The 19150-nt window shown below is 28.1% G+C and overlaps 2 protein-coding genes across 3 annotated transcripts in view; one reads left to right on the top strand and one right to left on the bottom strand.

Annotated features, from left to right (window-relative positions):
- Positions 1 to 609, top strand: part of LOC129961954 (uncharacterized) — a 276391-nt gene extending 275782 nt beyond the window's left edge. Inside the window, exon 17 of the mRNA XM_056075603.1 lies at positions 391 to 609. Within this exon, the coding sequence (XP_055931578.1) occupies positions 391 to 493 (103 nt within the window). The 3' untranslated portion in view covers positions 494 to 609. The remainder of the gene's footprint in view (positions 1 to 390) is intronic.
- A 1961-nt stretch (positions 610 to 2570) lies between these two features.
- Positions 2571 to 9527, bottom strand: LOC129989601 (uncharacterized). 2 transcript variants are annotated; one of them, XM_056098089.1, is made up of 3 exons: positions 9413 to 9527; positions 4995 to 5030; positions 2571 to 2819 (listed from the first exon to the last, which is right to left on the bottom strand). In XM_056098089.1, exons 1-3 carry the CDS (start codon positions 9438 to 9440, stop codon positions 2605 to 2607), a joined length of 279 nt encoding a protein of 92 aa, XP_055954064.1. In that variant the 5' UTR covers positions 9441 to 9527; the 3' UTR covers positions 2571 to 2604. The 2 variants fall into 2 exon arrangements, with proteins under 2 accessions (XP_055954064.1, XP_055954063.1); XM_056098088.1 differs by having other exon boundaries at positions 9417 to 9524.
- Between the last annotated feature and the right edge of the window lie 9623 nt (positions 9528 to 19150).

Below are 19150 nucleotides of genomic sequence, written 5' to 3'. Positions count from 1 at the left end.
CACCTCCAGGGTAAGCGTTTAGCTTCATTATAGGCAGTGGCAAAAGCTTCGGAGTTATTTTCAAAGGGGCTGTAATAATAATAATAATAAAGGCTTCCAACATAAATTTATCGAGTGGAAGAAAGGTGGAATAAATTAATTGCATGTAATGGCGGATGTTCCAAGAAGACCATCAAAATTTCGAGCACAAATACGTTAATTATTTTTTTAGAATAATTTATGATCATTCTTGTCAAATAAAATTTTCATTCCAAAACTTATTATTGGAAAGGGAAAAGAACTTCCTTATCCGTTCTGAAAAAAGAAATATTGAAATTGCTATGATTGAAACGTCGAAAAGATACGGAAATTGTTTTTATTTTTACTAATAATAGATGCTCTTTTTTCTAGGGTTCATTACGAAATGGTCTACAAAACATTCTACAAAACGTCATACGAGTGCGAAGGAACGCGCAAAGAGTATCCGGATTACCAAAAAATGAAGACTGCATAAAGGCCTCATGTTTGTGATCATTGTAAAACTCTCACGTCTCAAATTTAGCTGTTCATCGCACATTATCTCTTGTTCTTTGTCCGTTATCATTTGAATAAATGCCTGTCTATCACCAACTTGCCTTTGATATTTTCTTGTGTATGATGTATGGCTGTTAAATTGTCAAAAGAATAATGAAAATGCAATAAAGTTCGTCATAGTGATTGCAAGCATCAGTATGTAAAAATCAACGAGAAGTTTGTAGATAAAAAGTTTAGTTTGACTTTCATTATGAATTTGAATACAATAGATTGAAAAAAGAAAAATATATAACGTGAATTATCTTGCATGTAAGAAAATAAAACGAACATTTATTATTATTTTTGATTTTGCCATATCTTCACTGTATAGAAATGTTCATTTCTATAAAAAAAGGAATTTAAATAAACAACACAAGGTTGTTAGAAAGTGAGATAAGGAAAAAATTGGCGTTTATAGGTCCATTGGGACATTTTAGAGTTCCATAGAGGTTTAGATATCCAACTTTTTAGAGGTCCATTGGAAAATTTAATAAGGTTCATGGTCGCCCTGATTGAAATGCAATCATTCTAGGGATTCTACATTTACTTCTAATAACTCAATCACCTTGGTTTAAGTACTAGATAACCAGTAATAATTATAATTATAGAAGCCCTGAGTATTCAATAAATCTGTAAAGCTGAGACGGCAATGATGAGTCATTTGGAAGTGAAACTGAACATTTTAATGATTTAGAATTCTATTTTATGGATAAAAACATAATATAAATTCTCGTTTAATAAAAAAAAAAGAACAATAAAAATTATCTTTTTCGGATAACACTCCTTATGTTCTATTCATGTTCCTCTTTTCACTAATTTTTTAGTCTAAATTAATCTTAAAAATTAATATGTATATTTTACTTCCTAAAACCATGTTTGCTAAAAACCAGCGAACCTTAAAATCATATTAGATATATTTTAATAGGTATGAAGCTGTTTAGATTCTCCTATTTCCTGAAATTTTTTTATTAAGTTGTGATCAATCATATATTCAGATGTAGAAAACATAAAACATTTCTTAATTTGAAACCAAAAACACCCTCAATATCCAGCTATACTTGGAGGTTTAATACAGGAATATTCCATTTTTAGATCCTTCCCAAAATGAGAATTATTTTTGAAAGGATCTCGCAATTTGCAACCTCGGATTACACAATGCATGAATCAATGTAATGTTAATTATTCCGTTAGTTTGACGTCAAAATTCAACACCATACCAACGGAAAAATGCTTGACTCTTGACGTCTAGAGCTTCTAGATGTACCAGATTTTCATACATGAAAAATGTTTGATAAAATCCGATTTCGAAATTGAAAGTTTACCACGAGACCACACCAGCACGATTTCTGATTCAAACAAATAAACTAGGTAATCAAAATTCCCATAATTATAGACATGTAGATTCAAATACAATTTCTTCTTTGGTATCTGTGAAAATTAATGTGATTTTAAAATATAAAAAAAATGAATTAAAAGATAATTTAACTTTATTTATCCCCTTTTCTATTTTGAGCTAAATTTTCAATGATGTTTTTATGTTTTATATTTGTCATAGAAGATAACCTTTATGACTTCATTGCATTTCTAAAATTATGAATTTTTAATAGCAATTGATAAATGCAGCAACTAAGAAATGGTTTAAATAAACGAATATATACGAATATATGCAGAAATATTTGAAAACAGTAATTTTAAATATATGTGTGTGTGTGTGTGTGTGTGTGTGTGTGTGTGTGTATGTGTGTGACCTTCTTGATGAGGAATATATTTTTCAAATAAGTATGGCAATAAGCTGTAGCAAAATAAATTCAGGGCATTATTATAACTCACCTTGTGTTGTATGTCCAAATTTCTACGCCCAAATTTCGAATTTTCTGCAGAAAGGTTTTATATAATTATTGTAATTTAACATTATTAAACAAATAACAGAAATATTACCATATTTATTTCATCTTTTCACTTTACACATTTTGTACTTAATTGCACAGTGCGCATTTATTTCTGTGCTGCACATTTTCATATTATTTGAAAATATTCCAAATCGAACGATTTTTAATTAAATGCGTTAAAAAGAGTGGGTCTCAATTCATCTTCTTCGTAGCTGTCCCAATCATTTAATTTCTTTTCGTAATTTTTCTCAAAAATGCTTCGCAATTCATCTCTCCTTGGAGTGGAAATGTCTGCGCTTTCATCTTGCATGCGATCCATTTTTCTTAAGATGTAATCCATTAAATGCTGATTCGAAATATCTGATCTTTTCCCGTGACCTGAAATGAATGTTTTGATTAAAATTATTTGCATAAAAATTATGCATACATATTGGTGTATTTTCTAGTTCTATTAGTGAATCAAGAATTAAAATATCGAGAGGATGTTTGAGCTGATAGTTTTGGATATTTTTAATTTATTTTTTTAAATAAATTTTATTACTTTATGATATAACTTATGTTCCACGTTAATATGATGACTTAACAAAATTTATTGGAAGAAAATATCTATCACGGTAATATACAACCATTACAAGAAAATATAAATAGAATATATTTATATATAAATAAGCGTTGGCATAAAGTTTTTATTTCTCTTGACCTAATGAATATATAAATTAATAAAGGTAGGTAGTCAATTTATTTACACAAAATCTTTTGTGTATGTTTCATTTCTGATTACTTTCGTGAAAGACCTGTTATTAACTAATCTTTGAACCTAGAGAAAATAAAGATTGGAATAATTCCATTAAAAATTTATTCGTTCATTTACCTTCTCTTAAATAATGCATTACATTTTTAAATGAAAGAATTTATATTCTTAATTTTTGGTTACATAAAATGCTATGTGAATGTCTATTTTTGAAGCTTAAACAATGGATGAAACAACAATAAACAGTAAGCTAATTATATTAATAATTTCAATTATGTCTTGACTTTATTAGTTTAAAAACCATTCCAAAACCAATTTATTAAAAATGCCTTTAGTTTCATATGCATTTACATCCTCTAGTTCAGTCGAATGAAAAATACTGAAATATTTAAAAAATAAATAATATAAATTTTATTGTCAATAGTTGCTGAGTTGACTGTCTAAAACTATATCTACGTTTGTATCTAAAGATGTTACTTGATATGGAATGGAAGGAATACTGGAAGTTCTAACGTTGGTGTTTTGGGAGTTTAAATAAAAGGCAGCTAAACCTTAGAGGAAAAGTTGTGGATATTTCAAAGACCTATAAAATGAGGAATAAATTTAAGGATAATTTAATTAGAGCAGGGGTAAATTTATAATAAATAAAAATTAAAAAAAATATTTTTAAAAAAAATTGAAATTCCCCTTAAATACATGTAATTTAAAAACAATTAAGCGGTAAAATTTTCAGAAAAGAGATTGTATTCTAAGAAAAGTTGCCCAGTAATCACAAATGTAACAGTTGATTTTTAAAACAAAAAAAAATTAAATTTAAAAAAAAGAAAAATCTTGCTTTGTTGCTATTAATTCACGAAAGACATTTGAGTTGCAAGTCTAAAGGTAAACGAAAAATGAATTCAAGTTTGAAAATTGAGACAGAATGTTAACTTCAGATTCAACTTTCAATGCCCTGTTTCGAATATCAACTTATGACACTAAATGAAATTGTAGAACAATTCTAAAAATAGTTTTTTCCCTCTCTCATTGGATTCCAAAAGATAAAAAAATTATTTTTAGGCATTTTTAACAAACTTGTTTTTTTAGAAAATTTTGAAGTCAAATGTTTCAAATATAATGAGAATTTCAAAAAATAATGCATGCATTGGTCTGAGATATCTATCAATTTTTTTCTTTATATTTAATATGGACATAAGTGGAATTTGAGACTTTTTGACAAAAATGTTTCAGAGAATTTTTCTCGAAATCTCTAATTTTAAATTTACTCTTCGTTTTATTAAGTTATCATTAGTTTTATAACTCATTTTGTAGGTCCCTCTAATATCTATAACTTCTATAATTGCTCTTTTATCCTAAGATTCACATTTTATTATTTAACTTCTAGTTACCTCCCCGTCTTATAGGTTACATTTTCAGGTACATCCGAAGAGGCCAGTTTTCGATAACCAATGCAAAAAACTGAGCCAATAAAATTTCTGTTATGCGTTTGTTTTTTTTTCAGGGAAAAGCACAATTCACACAGATTATTTGCAAATCTCACTGAATCTTGAAATCAATAATGTAGTTTTCCTCCAAGTTTATTTTTCACTAGATTTCAGATTGAAAAATCGCGTTTTCCATCTTATAATACTGAGCCTAAAATATTTACAATTATGAAAATTCAAAAACATTTAGAAAACTTTTACATTAATAAAAATCCGTAAAACTAAATAACTGGTCCAATTTATGTAACAAAATATTACTGATATTATTAATTGTTATTTTAAAGTTTCTGCAATAAAATATTTTTAAATTTATCTTACCTCCTAAACATGCATGTCCATATTGCTTGCATTTACCTGGAGAAAAAAAATAAGATGTTTTAAAATCAAACTTTGTAAAATAAATTTTGCTTTATCATATGGATTGATAAAAATTTTAAAATATTATACAGAATGCGGAATTTTAATATATTATACAAATAATGAAGACTTCATTGTAAAAATAAGAGGAAGAAGTTATTTATATTATCACCGAAAACACTGGCCGCTGTTCTGAGTTCAGACCTGGGCTCATTGCAATTTATAGGAGCCTGCATTATGTTGATACTGCTGCTGGAAAATATTCCAAAGTTATATGAATTTTAACTGATAGTCGTGCATCTTTAAAAATCAATTTTGTTTGAATGAATGTGTGGATATTTATCTTATTTCACAGCTATCCTTGCACTATTTCTACTTTCATTGAGTTCCACCCTATGTCGGGCTAAATGGCAATGAGTTTGGCTTTGCAAAGACTACTTCTGCTGAAACTGTGCATAAAGACAAAGCTCCACCTAACCATGTATACTACTTTCGTAAAGGTTCTTGAGAATTTTTTTTCAGTTCAAGAGTACGTTTACCAGAAAATAACAGGCGACTCTTTCATAATTCCATAGTGAACTCACTAATGGCTTATTTTCCAGCAGGATCGGAAATTCATTCAGGAATGTGATCGGAGTAAAACTTACAAGGAATTCCGCTCTCACATTCTTGATTTTTTCGGGGTTTTACCATGATGATATTTTAAAGAACTTGATTTTATTCATAGACTTTTTAGAGGTTTTTGGATTCATGGATATATGGTTTTGGATTTATGAATGGTTTGGCAAAGCTAGACCATCAGGTTTTATTCACAACAACAGAGAAATTTGCAGACATAACAAAGAAAACTTAATTTTTTTTTCACACTGAAAAATCTGCTTTATATTGTTCCCTTTATTCGTATAGGCATAATTGAAAATAGCAATCAATTTTGCGCATTTTACATTTAGAAATCATCATACCAGCTATCAATTTACGTTTGATAAACGCATGCCTATGACCATATAATTTTTCTGAAATTACTTCTTGAAACTTCATTTCATTAGGATATCTCATAGAATTCTTATAGACATCTTATACAACTGATTCTTTTTTGAACGGTAAAATAACATAAGAGACACCTAGAAAATGCCCTACAAGGTAATAAAATAGTCTTCAATATAAATGTTGGGTATGTATCCAAGGGAAGCCACAAGGTCACATGGGGTAATTATTACGCATGCAAATAAAGTTTAAGCAGATTTTCTGTGCTTTGTTTAAATTTCTTCTTCCTACCATCATTTAAAATAAATTTACGATTATTAAAAATTTGATAATTTTTCTATAAATTATCATCTTAATTTTTATTTTTTATATATCAGAAAAAAATAGAATCCAGTCTATATCTGTCTATCTACAAACACGCTCCCGCGCACACGCACGCACAAACACACATTACGATTACGATTTTATTGCCTAAATAATGTATTTAAACTAATTTAAAATATATAAATTAGTGTTTTAGTAACAAATTTTATTTCATACTGTTATTTCTCTAATTTTGATCAATTTTTCAAAATTAATTTTAAACACAATCCATAATAATGATTTTTACTTCTTTGTAATTTAAGCCTATTTTGCTATTTAATGCTATCTTTCGCTCATTCATTTGATGTCTTAAATTTCTCTACATTTGAATGAGCGGATAAATTATTTTGAAATCAGGGTTAAAGATTCTAAAAACAAATGAAAGAATCAGATATAAAAATCCGAAAATTGAATGACTTAAATATTTTAACACATATACTTTTTTTACACACATATATCTATAACAAATAATCGCTGGTGAATTCGCGGGTGTCTAGTTTAAATACTAAATATAGAACGATTTAAACAATGGCGTCGAAGGGGAGTACAGATGCAAAGAGCGTTGATCTTTCATGGGGGAGGGGGAAGTAGCAAGAAACCAAATATTTAGGGTTTTAAAGTGAGAAAAGATTACTGTTATTTTTATCCTCAAGTTCATAAAAATAATTTAAGTAATCCTAAATTTTAGAAAACTATTCAAAAATTATATTTACTTGAGAACTTAGTTATTTCAAACAAAGTTATTTCAAAGATGCTCTCTCTTTTGGCAGTCCGGGAGTTTTCAGAAATTTTCTTAAGGAAGTTGCGTGAAACCGTTTTTGAAAATAAACATTATTGGAAAACAAACATAAATTATTCCATACAATTGTCGTCTTTTGATGGCACATGACAAAAGGACATGCTTTGTAAATGTCCAGCTTTGGCTTTTTTGTTTTTGTTTTTAAACAGCTGCATATAATTGACTTTAAAGTCGTGGAAAAGTTCGGCTCCTTAAATAAAAAGAAAATAAAAAAAGTTACTAAAACTTTATAGGGAGACAAAAATTATGTAATTTGAAGATCAGTTCCATCTGATTTCGAGATAATATTCAGGCTCTTATAAAAATTGTTCGGTGGGAGAAGATTATTATTTAATGTGTGCACCGTTGTAGAAAGGGTTAATGTGAAGTCTTGACTCAACAGAATTGTTTTATGAGGGTATATATACGGAGATATTTTTTTAGACAGAATGACTTCTAATTATTTATTGGATTTTCGCTGTTTCCAAGGTTTGTAGAATATAGGGAAAAAATTCTTTTCTTGTTTTGAGTCAGAAAAACTGATATTCTTTTTGTAAGTGAATTTTCTAGAGAAAAAAATGCAATCTACTATTTATCTACTTTTACATCAATTTTGTTGTATTTCGCAATTTTGATGTACTCGATACTTCTCTCTTGTGCAAGAAACTAAATGTAGCTATTACATATCAAATCCATAGTGAGAATAAAAAAAGAGAGATCGTTAAAAGACTACAAAATGCAGAAAGATAAAAATCTCAAATAAATTCTAAAGTCAGAAACATAAAAGGTGAGTTTTTTCCCAGTTCGATTAACGAGAAAAACTAATTTAGCGATAAAAAAATAATTTCTATCAAACTTTAAGAGCTTTTTTCCTTTTTTTTTTTTTCATCTGCAATTAGCTTTCAGTAATACTTTAAAGTTCCTCACTTCATAGAATTTATTTTTAATGGTATTCAAATGTCTAAAATTTGTGCAACGATTGTTCTGTTTGCTTGTAAGGGAAGTAAATTTGTATAGCACTGAAGTGTTAAATCTGTTTTAAACGAGAAGTTTGATGACGTTTAGAGCTTCTTTGTTAGTGGAGTGAGCTTTTTGTTTGCATAGTTAGCTGCTATCAAACAAAATCGTAAAAGGAGACTGAAAAGATTATTTTTGAATTAAAAACTTGTAGAATGCAAAAAAAAAATCAATGAGAATTTTGATTGAATACCTATCAAACCAAGTACTGACTTAAGTAAGAAAATTACCTTACAGATTTTAATGCAATAATGTAAAGCTACAAGATCAATTCTTATTTATATCATTTAATGAATAGAATTAACATTTATTTATATCAATTAACAAATAATTTTTATTTATATCATTTAATGAATCGAATTAACATTTATCATTTATTTATATCATTTAACAAACAGTTTTATTTATATCATTTAACAAACAGTTTTATTTATATCATTTAACAAACAGTTTTATTTATATCATTTAACAAACAATTTTATTTATATCATTTAATACATTTCGATGAAATGATAAATGGATTTTCTACCGTAAAGGCTAGAAAAATACAGTTTAATTAAAATCTAATCATCCAATATAACTTGAGCCATTATTCGTTTAGTATAATCCGATATTCAGAAATAATCCAAGTTAACTTTAAAAATAACAAAGAAAAAAAATTCTACAAAAATAATTTTTAGATAACTTTTTATATTTAAGTTACGCAACAAGTTTACACTTTAGTTTCACGAGTATACTTTAAGTCACACTTTTCTGAAAATAAATAGAGATTGAGATTTATTAATAAAAATGAAGGTTCACATATTATCGAAAACAAAAAGAGAATTTTCCTGCTAACAATTCATTGCTGCATCTTTGCATTTTACATGAAAAACAGAATATTGGTTAAAATAAATTAACGCCACTGATTGAAAAATCACATAAATCAAACAGAGCTCAGATCATCATTCTAGTTTTAGAAAACAGATTTTTTACAATTGTATATGTATAATGAGCTATAAAATAAAATTCTAAAGATGAAGTTTTATCTCTCTAAGCAGCTAAAGTCAGTTAATTGGAGAATTACAAAATAATAATAATAATAATAAAAAGTCAGAAGTTTAATTTTACATAGTAGATTTTAAAGTTATAAAAATGCCAGAAGATATTTCCGAAATAATATGAGAAACATTTAATTATGTACAACAAAGTTCAAAAGATGATTTATCCCTAACGGAAGTAATTATTGAAAACATACAAACCAGAAGATGACCGAGGGCAAGCATGCAGGACCTGAATACTGAGAATGACCATCCCGAAGGTAAAGGCTACTACCGTCGGCTTGGACATGGCTACTGCTGTTTGTGACAGGAGGCTTCTTTCTGCTCTGCCTTTTTAAGAAGACCCTAATGAGCAGTGGACGCCCTTTAAATCAACTCCAGCATCGTCCGGGGCAAACAAAAGGTGGGCACAGATGATACATGGAGATGATTGGCCCACACAAATTAAGTTTGTTGCGAAGAAAATTAGGTACTGCCACGTACATGCATTCGGGATTCACTAAAATGCTTATAGCCATTTTACTTGTAAATTTAATTTCAACAAAAATTCGAATTAAAGTTTTATAAGGATACACTTTTATTAGAGAGGTATTTTTATTTTCATCATTTTCTAGCTTTTAGTCAAATTTATTATTCATTATTATAATTAAGGAATCTTGAAAACAATTGTTTTTTTTTCCAATTCCCTACCAACAGCTATCACATGTATGAAATAAAAATTGTTTACTAAATTAATTGATTGATTAATAACTAAGTTCTGAAATTGATAAAATAGCATCTTATTATCATGAATACAGAGTACAAAATTTCAAAACTGTAGCATAACAGGATAAAAGTTAATAGCGATTAGAAATTGTATCTTTATAAACATGAAACAAATCAAATAAAAAAAAGATATAGGAAATAATGAAAAGAAATCATTACTTCTTTTAGATGTCTAATATCATGCATTTAATGAATGCTCCAAAACTTTTTGTTTAAAATATTTTTATCCTTAAACAATGGATGGTTTTTTTTATATTGATGTTAAATTTAATTAAATCTAAAAATATAAACTGAGTGGAACTTGTAGTTTTTAAATCTTTAAAATTTTATTAATAAACAATTTTATTCAATTATTTTAAAGTCCAAATAGATATTTGTAATCTTAATAATGTAGTCATAACTATGCTTTATATTGCACAATAAATATCTTAATTGTCACCCTTTCTTTTTCCTTTATAAAAGATTTTTCAATTTACCCAAAACGCTTTTAAGAATGTTAAATTAATGGCAAATGCAAATATTATCCTTGTCTCCAAAAACTTCATCATTTTATTTGCTATTAAGTACTACAGTTAGTACTATGATTTATGGTTAAAAGACAAAAATATTTTAAATAAAGAATGTTTTGTTGCCAAATTTTTGAATGTTATTTCTGAAAAGTTGGGGTTACTAAAATTTGTTCAGGACAATAAAAATATTTACACTTTAAAAATGCTACAAATTTTTCAATATCCTATAATTATACTAAAAATTTAAGAAAACAAATTAGTAATTTTCAAAAATTTAGATAGGATGAATAAAATTAATTGCAAGAAAGATAAGAATGAACCCTATAAAGATTTTATAGACGTAAAAAAGATATGCTATAACAAGAAATTTGAAATTTATTGAATCATACTTTTTAAGGAAGCCAGTAGAACGGGGGAACACAATTTAACAGAAAGTTAATCATTAAAAAGATTTTAAACTCTATTGGTAGAGATTTAAAATTTGCTTTTTAAATTGTGAGAGAAAATGTCTTCGACAGAGTTCGGAGAATGGAAGGTTTTGGAAGAGATAAATAGTAGGATTAACTCTAAAAGTAGATGTAGAAAAAAAAGGTATTTTTGTTAACAAATTATTTAAGGAAGTGATAAAACAATTTAAAAAGAAATTTATTATTATTTTAGCAGACAAATCAGAAAAAAAAATCTCTTTAATTCGTAAATATCACTTTAACAAATTATTATCAAATTTCACTTATCAAATTATATCACCTATCAAATTATTTATTAATGACTATAATTGTAATGTAAAGTATATTTTAAATTTTAGCGGTAAAAAAGAAGATTAAGGCAATTTTTGTTCATTATCATATTTTTTACAACAGAAAAATTCCTCAACAATCTCATTAGAATTTAGATTTGTGATGACTTCCAGCACTTGTAATTACACTTACTATATGGAAGACATTTTTTTAAATATTTAAAATTATTCTGAATGAAGCTGAAATTATACAAATATATGTATTAAAGTGTAATATTTTTTTAACGTGCATGTGATATGCACATATATATTTCAAATGAGAACTGCACGGTAGAATCAAATGTGTAAAATTTGAGCTTATTTGGTTCATTCTTATTCAATATTATAAGTTAGTTTTCTGACTGCTCCAAAAATAATTGAATTAATTTTTGTTAGATGAAATAAGTGAAACACTATTATTTAAAATATGCATATTTTATTTATTTCAAGTAAAATTATTCCTAATTATTTTATTTCTTAATACCCGTCTACAGTTCAAACTAGAGATGTTTTTCACTCTTAACATTCATTCTTCAGAGTCATTATTTCATCATTACCACCACATAGACCATATCAGAAACAAAGATCATTGAATTATAATAGAAATTACCATTAAATATTCTAAACTTTCATTATTTCCAAATATGTGACACTTTAACTACGTTTCCACAAAAACACTTAGCTTTAAAAAAATATTTAGTTATTGCTAAAGAAGCTTTCAAATTATTCATTTGTTTCGCAACTTAATATTGGGATGAAAAATCTGACGATAACAATGCATTCGCTTTTTTGGAACATAAGTCGTCTTGATTTCCACATTATACGTAGTGTCTTCCAAATTGCCAATTCTTCACCTGCTTCCAGGGGTAAGTCAACCAACTGACTCTCCGACCCGGCACGAAGGCACACGGATTTAAACCATAAGGCTGAATGACCGTACCGCCGCAACAGCAACACTGGCGGGAACTGTGGTTGAGTCCTAAGGGCCATCACCGGCCATGGTACAACCCTCCCAGAAAGAAGTGCGTCCCGTCATCGATGGGAGGAGTCAGATCCTCCACCTATTTGTGTACTCTCCAGGGTGGCGAGATCTAACCACCATGCCGGAAGCATCCCATCCTCATTTCGAGGTGCCCCCCCCGGGGTTTTACTTTCAAGGGTAAGGAACGTCTTCACCTTTTACACTTTGTATAAATGGATTTATATAAATAAATAAGGATAATTAATTTCAACTTGTGTGCTTAGTTTGTAATTTTACTGTTTTAAATTCTAAAACTTTTTGAGATTTTACTGAATATAGAATTTGGTATTTAAATCCTTATTTATCATATTAATTAAATTCTAATTAATTATCCTATTATTAATTAAATGATTTAAATTTTGGTATTCAATTTTTCAACCAATTTTGCCATTCAATTCTTGCTTTTCAAGATTTTGGATTTTTAAGTAGTTTTATACAAAATTTATAATTTGTTTCTCTATATTTTTTTACTGTTGGATTTTACTATTTTTGTTTTGTATATATTAATTCTTTTTCTTCCAAAACTTCAGTTTCTTGAGATTTCCGAGTTATGGAGGATCAGGTTTGGAAAGAAAGTCAGGGTCATCACAGAAATAAAAATCCTTGGTTTGAAAGCCTGTCTGATAATATTCGCCAGGCTCATTTTTTTTTTCTATTTTTATTCCTATTTATACTAATTTTATTGTTATTTTTATACACATTATTCCTTTTTTTATACACATTTTGCAATTTTGGCAATATTTATGTTATTTTTGCTGTCTTAAAAAATCATTAATCGTTAATAATCATGTGTCTTAAAATTGTTCACATCAATTTTCAAAACCTAATAATTAATTCATGATTTGTAACTAGTTCTACAATTTCAATTATTTGATAATTTACTTTTTGGATAATAAATTCTAAAAGTTTATTTCATGTTTAGTTTGTTTTTTATTACAGAAAGTTTATTACACAACTATATGCATGACCGTTTCATTCATCGTCAATAAAAACAGAAATAAACCATTGGAAAATCAATTCTGTACCAACTCAGTATGGTAGATAGCTATGATTCTGTCGAAAGAATTTGGGAGTAATATAGGGTATCCAAAATATCATAGAAGAATAGCAAAATTATCTAAAATAAAAACTATAAAATATAGAAACAAAATGGCTTTAATTGCTTACACTATAATTGATAAAGTTAATAAATTTTAATATCTATATACTTTGATTACTCATAGTATACATACGGATAAATTAATTTCATGTTAAACATTTTCAAATATTTGAGGAATTAGCAGCAGCAGTACGTTGTTTCGAACCTTGCAAAGTACTGCAAGGCATGTGACACAAGTTGTGAAGTAAAACGACATGAGCAATGAGAAAATGTAGCATCAGAGAAACGCCATTATTCCTAGTTAACAAAATTTGAAATGAGTTGAAATATTCTTAGATCCCTTCATAATGTAAGAATAATCCGCATAATTTTATTCTATTTTAATTTCAGTATTTTTATGCGGAAAATTTTTCAAATGAATCTATTTTGTTATCGAACACAGAAATGTTTCTTCTTAGAAAATAAATCATGAGTCTTAATATACATTTGAAATTTTATTTACATTTTCAGGTATTTTGTGGCAAATATCTTGCAATTTTAAATACACAATATTCTGTTTAAAGAAACTGGACACAATGGATATTATCATAAATGCAACATATACAACAATAAGAATGCAAAGAAAGCTCTGTCGTAAGTATATTTGATAACAATGTAATAACAATCAATCTTGTTTAACATAATAAATCCGATGCATGCGTGTTCTGCAATCAGATTTTTCAATGTGCAAATTTTCTGGCTAGAATGTAAGTAATTTTTGGTTCACTATCATACCATTTTAATATTAATTAGTGAAATGAATTAATAAAAATAAAAGGAAGTTCACATTTAATTTTGAAAGGCATTTGGATGCGCTTCTGCCTGAATACGTATCTCTATATTGATTTCCAATACATACAAGGGTTGTTCAAATGAAAAGGTACGAAACTACACTGTTGAAGACTTTATTCAATGTATGCACTACAGGCCTGAGCACAACTATCCCATTGATTAACGAGCCGAAATATTCCCATAATTCTTATGGCCGTGACGAGACCCAGTCCTTTACTGCGTCCTTGAGTTCGCCGTCCGAGTTGAAGAGCTTACTTTCAGATGTTTTTTCAAAGGACCAAACACATGAAAATCACAGGGCGACATGTCCGAGCAGTAGGACGGATAGTCGAGCTGACCCTACTAGAACTTGGCCAGTTCCGGATGTGTGATCCTGAAGACGTGTGGATGCGCGTTATCAAGGAGCAGAACCACACCCTCCATGAGTAACCCTGGTCTTTTGTTTTTATGGACTTGCGTAGTCTTTGGAGTATCTCACAGTGCACACCGGGGTTAATCGTTCTTCTGTGCTCGAAGAATTCAAAAAGTAGCGTCAATTGGACGGCGCTCTTTAAAGGAGCTTCTGCTCCCTCCAGCACATGCGGGTGCTCGCGCATGCTTCGATTTACGCCGGGGACTCCAATCGCATCCCTAGATGTCTCATCACGTTCTCCCATAGCTGCATAGACAAATATTTTAACGGTTAAGTTGTTACGACGTTTCGCACCTTTTGATTTGAACACCCCTTTTATCTTTAATACTGATCCTCAAATCAAGTAGCATTATGGTGTGACATCAAAAAATTATATAACTAATTTAAAAATTATAAATAAACCAAATTAAGAACCAAAGAAGTTGTAGTTCATTCGCATCTTTGGCAAATTACAATTTGAAAAAAGGAAGTAAAAATGTAAAATTAAATTATCTTATATCTAAAAGCTATTTGATATTTATATGAGTGAAAATACAATTAAATAAAATATTAATTCGAATAAAAGACTTGAAAATTTATCTTAAGGCAGAAAATCGGAGAGAATTTTCAAAATGTGATAGTATTTATAGAGATTTTATGCGACGAATTTGTGCATTTTCAGAACATAAAAAGATTTTATTCACAGCACTTTTTTGGAAGATTGGAAGAAATCCATAATAACAAAAAGGATCACATCAATTTTTGACTATATAAGAAATGTACATTTTTTTCTGTTGCGTTAGTTTAAAATTCAGTTATCGTTTTTCACTATACATACATGCAAACTACATAGAATATATATATCTATACTTATAATAAAGCTCAATGTGTGTGTGTGTGTGTGTGTGTGTGTGTGTGTGTGTGTGTGTGTGTGTGTGTGTTGGCGCTCTACAGGTCAGGTCATTTGACATACAGCTATCAAATTTGGTACATGTATACCTTAGAGGTCGGGAATGTGCACCTGGGGTCCCTTTTTTGACATTTTAATTAGAATTTTAATTATTAGTTAAAAACTAACTTTTCCGCCAAAAAAAATCTTCCATTTTCCCCACCGCCAACTTTTTCGCCAAAAAATCTTCCATTTTCCCCACCGCCAACTTTTCCGCCAAAAAAATCTTCCATTTTCCCCACCGCCAACTTTCAGTTATTTTTTTCTCCCAACAGAATTGAGGCTAGGGTTAACATTTTTCGGCGGATTATTTCAAACGATTCTGTTTATTTTCTTAATGTTTTATGCATTTAAAATTAAACATTGTTAATTAATCCATGTTTCACATTCATTCTGAAGTACTTTTGAATTAAAATAACACAGAATAAAGGAAATTAAAAATGTATAATCTGCATAGCGTTACCCCAACTGGCGTAGAAAAATTCACGCACTTGCGTTAACGTAACTTTCGAAGAAAATTCACGCATGCGCATTGTTTTCTGACGGTTGACATGGCAACCAACGGATGATTTAAATTATTTTTAGGTTAGTTGCATGCTTCTTTAAGTAAATTGTATTTATGTTAGTTATATATTTTTTGTATATGCTTATAGTTTTAAGTACATCGTTTTTTAAGTAGTTTTTTTAACCTATTTTCAATGATTTAAATTATTTTTAGTTTAATTGGATGCTTTTGTAATTAAATTGTATTTATGTTAGTTATATACTTTTTTGCATATGCTTATAGTTTTAAGTACATCGTTTTTTAAGTATTTTTTTAAACCTGTTTTCGACCGATTATTTTAAACGATTCATTTTATTTTCTTAGTGTTTGATGCATTTAAAATGAAACATTGTTAATGAATCGATCTGTTCATGATGAATCTGAGAAATTTTTGTTGACAAATTCTTGAGATATTACATAAATTAAGAAAGATATTCTTTAGTGCCCATAAAGTCTAAACGCTCAGTGACTCTATTATCAGTAATCATAGTATTAAAAAAAATGCTTTGTTTCAGTAAAAAATATTATTATATTAATTGCAGATTAATCATTTACACTTTAATTTAAAGCATAATTTCTACGATGGGTAACAGAAAATTAGAGAGATACATATCAGGCTATGACTGAAGGCCCTTATAATATTATGAGTAAATTATATGACTATCAAAATTTGAAGTTTTAAAATATTTTGTCGAAGAATCTATTAAAGTTGGAATTACGTAAAATATTTCATGATACGACCGGAGTTTAACCTCCTGCTTGGAGCAATTTTTAAAAATCGCCAACAACGACCTTGCGAAATGTTCAAAAGCAAAGGAGCAGATGTTCAATTATAGTGCATAATAAAGATTGCCAGCTTTGGAGCGTTATCGCAACTTGGCGAAGAAGGGGGTTAAACTCCGGTTCAACATATTTAATTATTAAAATTTAAACGAACATTAAGATTGGCGAACCGGCTGGTCGCCAAAGGCGGCTAGTATATATATATATATATAGAGAGAGAGAGAGAGAAAATTTTACTTGTATATATAATTTTTTCAAAAGAGCGCAATTAATTGTATTAATTAATGGCAGAAAATATTTTTATTTTTTAGAGAATTCCTTATATATATATATATATATATATATATATATATATATATATATATATATATATATATATATATATATTGAAATTTTAGACATATCCGTTTTAAGAAAAACAAATTGAAATTCAAAATTCAAAAAAAAATTATTTTATGAAATGCATTTCATGAAATTTTTATAGAATGATATATAACTGCATTCTATAAAGTTGTATTTTCTCTTATTTTTTTATTTTCTTGGCAGTAAACTTTTCAAATGGTATTTTTTTTCTAGAAAGCTTTTGAAATATGGACGACCCAAGTCTTGGCAAGAAGTGATGCGTATATTTTCACGGTATGCAGCTGAGAGGATAGATTCATCTGCTTTCTTGAAATATTTTAATTCTCTCATAAAAGGGTTGAAAAAAGATAATAGAAATGAATATATTGGTTGGAAAAATATAGATTCAATGTCGTGTCCTACTAGAAAAGTGCTATTAGACCCAGATGCTTATGTACGTGCTTTTATGTTTACTTCTAATAATAAACAGAATTATATTTTTCTTCGTTGTATAGCTAAAATTGTATACATTTTATAAAATGTTGCTAAAATTAATTTCTGTTAAATTGAAAACAATTTTTTGATTAAATAATTCTCCTTGAAATTATCATTGCTGTAGAAGGAAAAAAATATATATATTGCTTGTGAAAGTACAGATTTGTTATCTTGTCGTTGATGAAAAGCCTCTTTAATACCGAAAATTTGGCAAAAACTGCCATTTCATTAATAAATTGAAATTCATTAATATATATTGTAAATTTCTTCCGAAATATATCATTTGAATTAATTCGTATGTTGGTAAAAAATATATTGACTTAATTTTCTTTGTTAATGAATTAATTCCTTGTAAATGAAAACTTTCTGTTACTAAAAAAGAATTGAAGATATTGATAACTTAAACTGACTAGGTTCATTTTTTCCCTTGGAAAGTGCAATCGAATAGGAATTGTGTGTTAAGATATTTTTTATTTGGAATTATGAGATGAATTTTGAAGGTTATTTATAAAAAAAAACAACTTACTTTTTATTCCTAAATATTTTAAGTCTTGTGTTCGTTTAACTGCACCATTTCTCTGAATAGTGATTTTATATCACAATTTTCATCAAGAATGTCTTGTTTTTATAGCAATTTTTTATAGTACTAATTTTTTTCTTTTTCTTTTTTAATCGATAATTTTCGCGCCACTCATTTAATATGTAATGTGCGAACTTAAAATGTTTTTATACAAACATGATGCGAGGTATCAACTTTGGTGTTTCGAAATTTCAAAGAGCAAATATTACATAAAGGAGAAAATTAGAATGCGGTTGTTTTAACTGATTTTAAAATAATATAAAATGTTACCGAAAGAGCAAATATTACATAAAGGAGAAAAATAAAATGCGGATATTTTAATTTATTTTAAAATTATATTATATGTTACCGAAGTTAGATAAGTTCATTGCATATCATTTAAATCGAAATTTAAGAACTCTCATAAATAAGCCTTATTGAAGAATGTTATCGAAATCTACCATTTTTTTTATTATGAGAGATATTATGCCTTCAAATAAAACCTTTCTTTAAACCGTATGGATAAATCGCAGAACAACATATAAATGAACATGATTGATGTATATGGCGCCAAAACCTTCATCAAATAAATCTAAATGTAATCGCGCCATTCTAATTCTATTATGCGGTTTTAATTATTTAGGATCTACATCTAATATCTATTTCTAGCTTTCAATGAATCGAAGATATCATAAAACATAGAATAGCATTTATTGACGAAACGGAACACAAAGATACATCTTTCTACGTTACATCTCTAATTAGACATTACAAAATCTGAATCGCTAAGTATAAAAAGAAGCATATCAAAGTTCAACAGAAACTGCGCATGCGCCGGTTTCCTGATGACTACAGCTGGAATAGAGCAAAGG

This window comes from Argiope bruennichi, chromosome 2 (genome assembly GCF_947563725.1).
Source record: "Argiope bruennichi chromosome 2, qqArgBrue1.1, whole genome shotgun sequence".
Lineage (NCBI taxonomy): Eukaryota > Metazoa > Arthropoda > Arachnida > Araneae > Araneidae > Argiope > Argiope bruennichi.
Note: the sequence above shows the minus strand (reverse complement) of the source record. Positions and strands in the feature narration are given on the sequence as shown.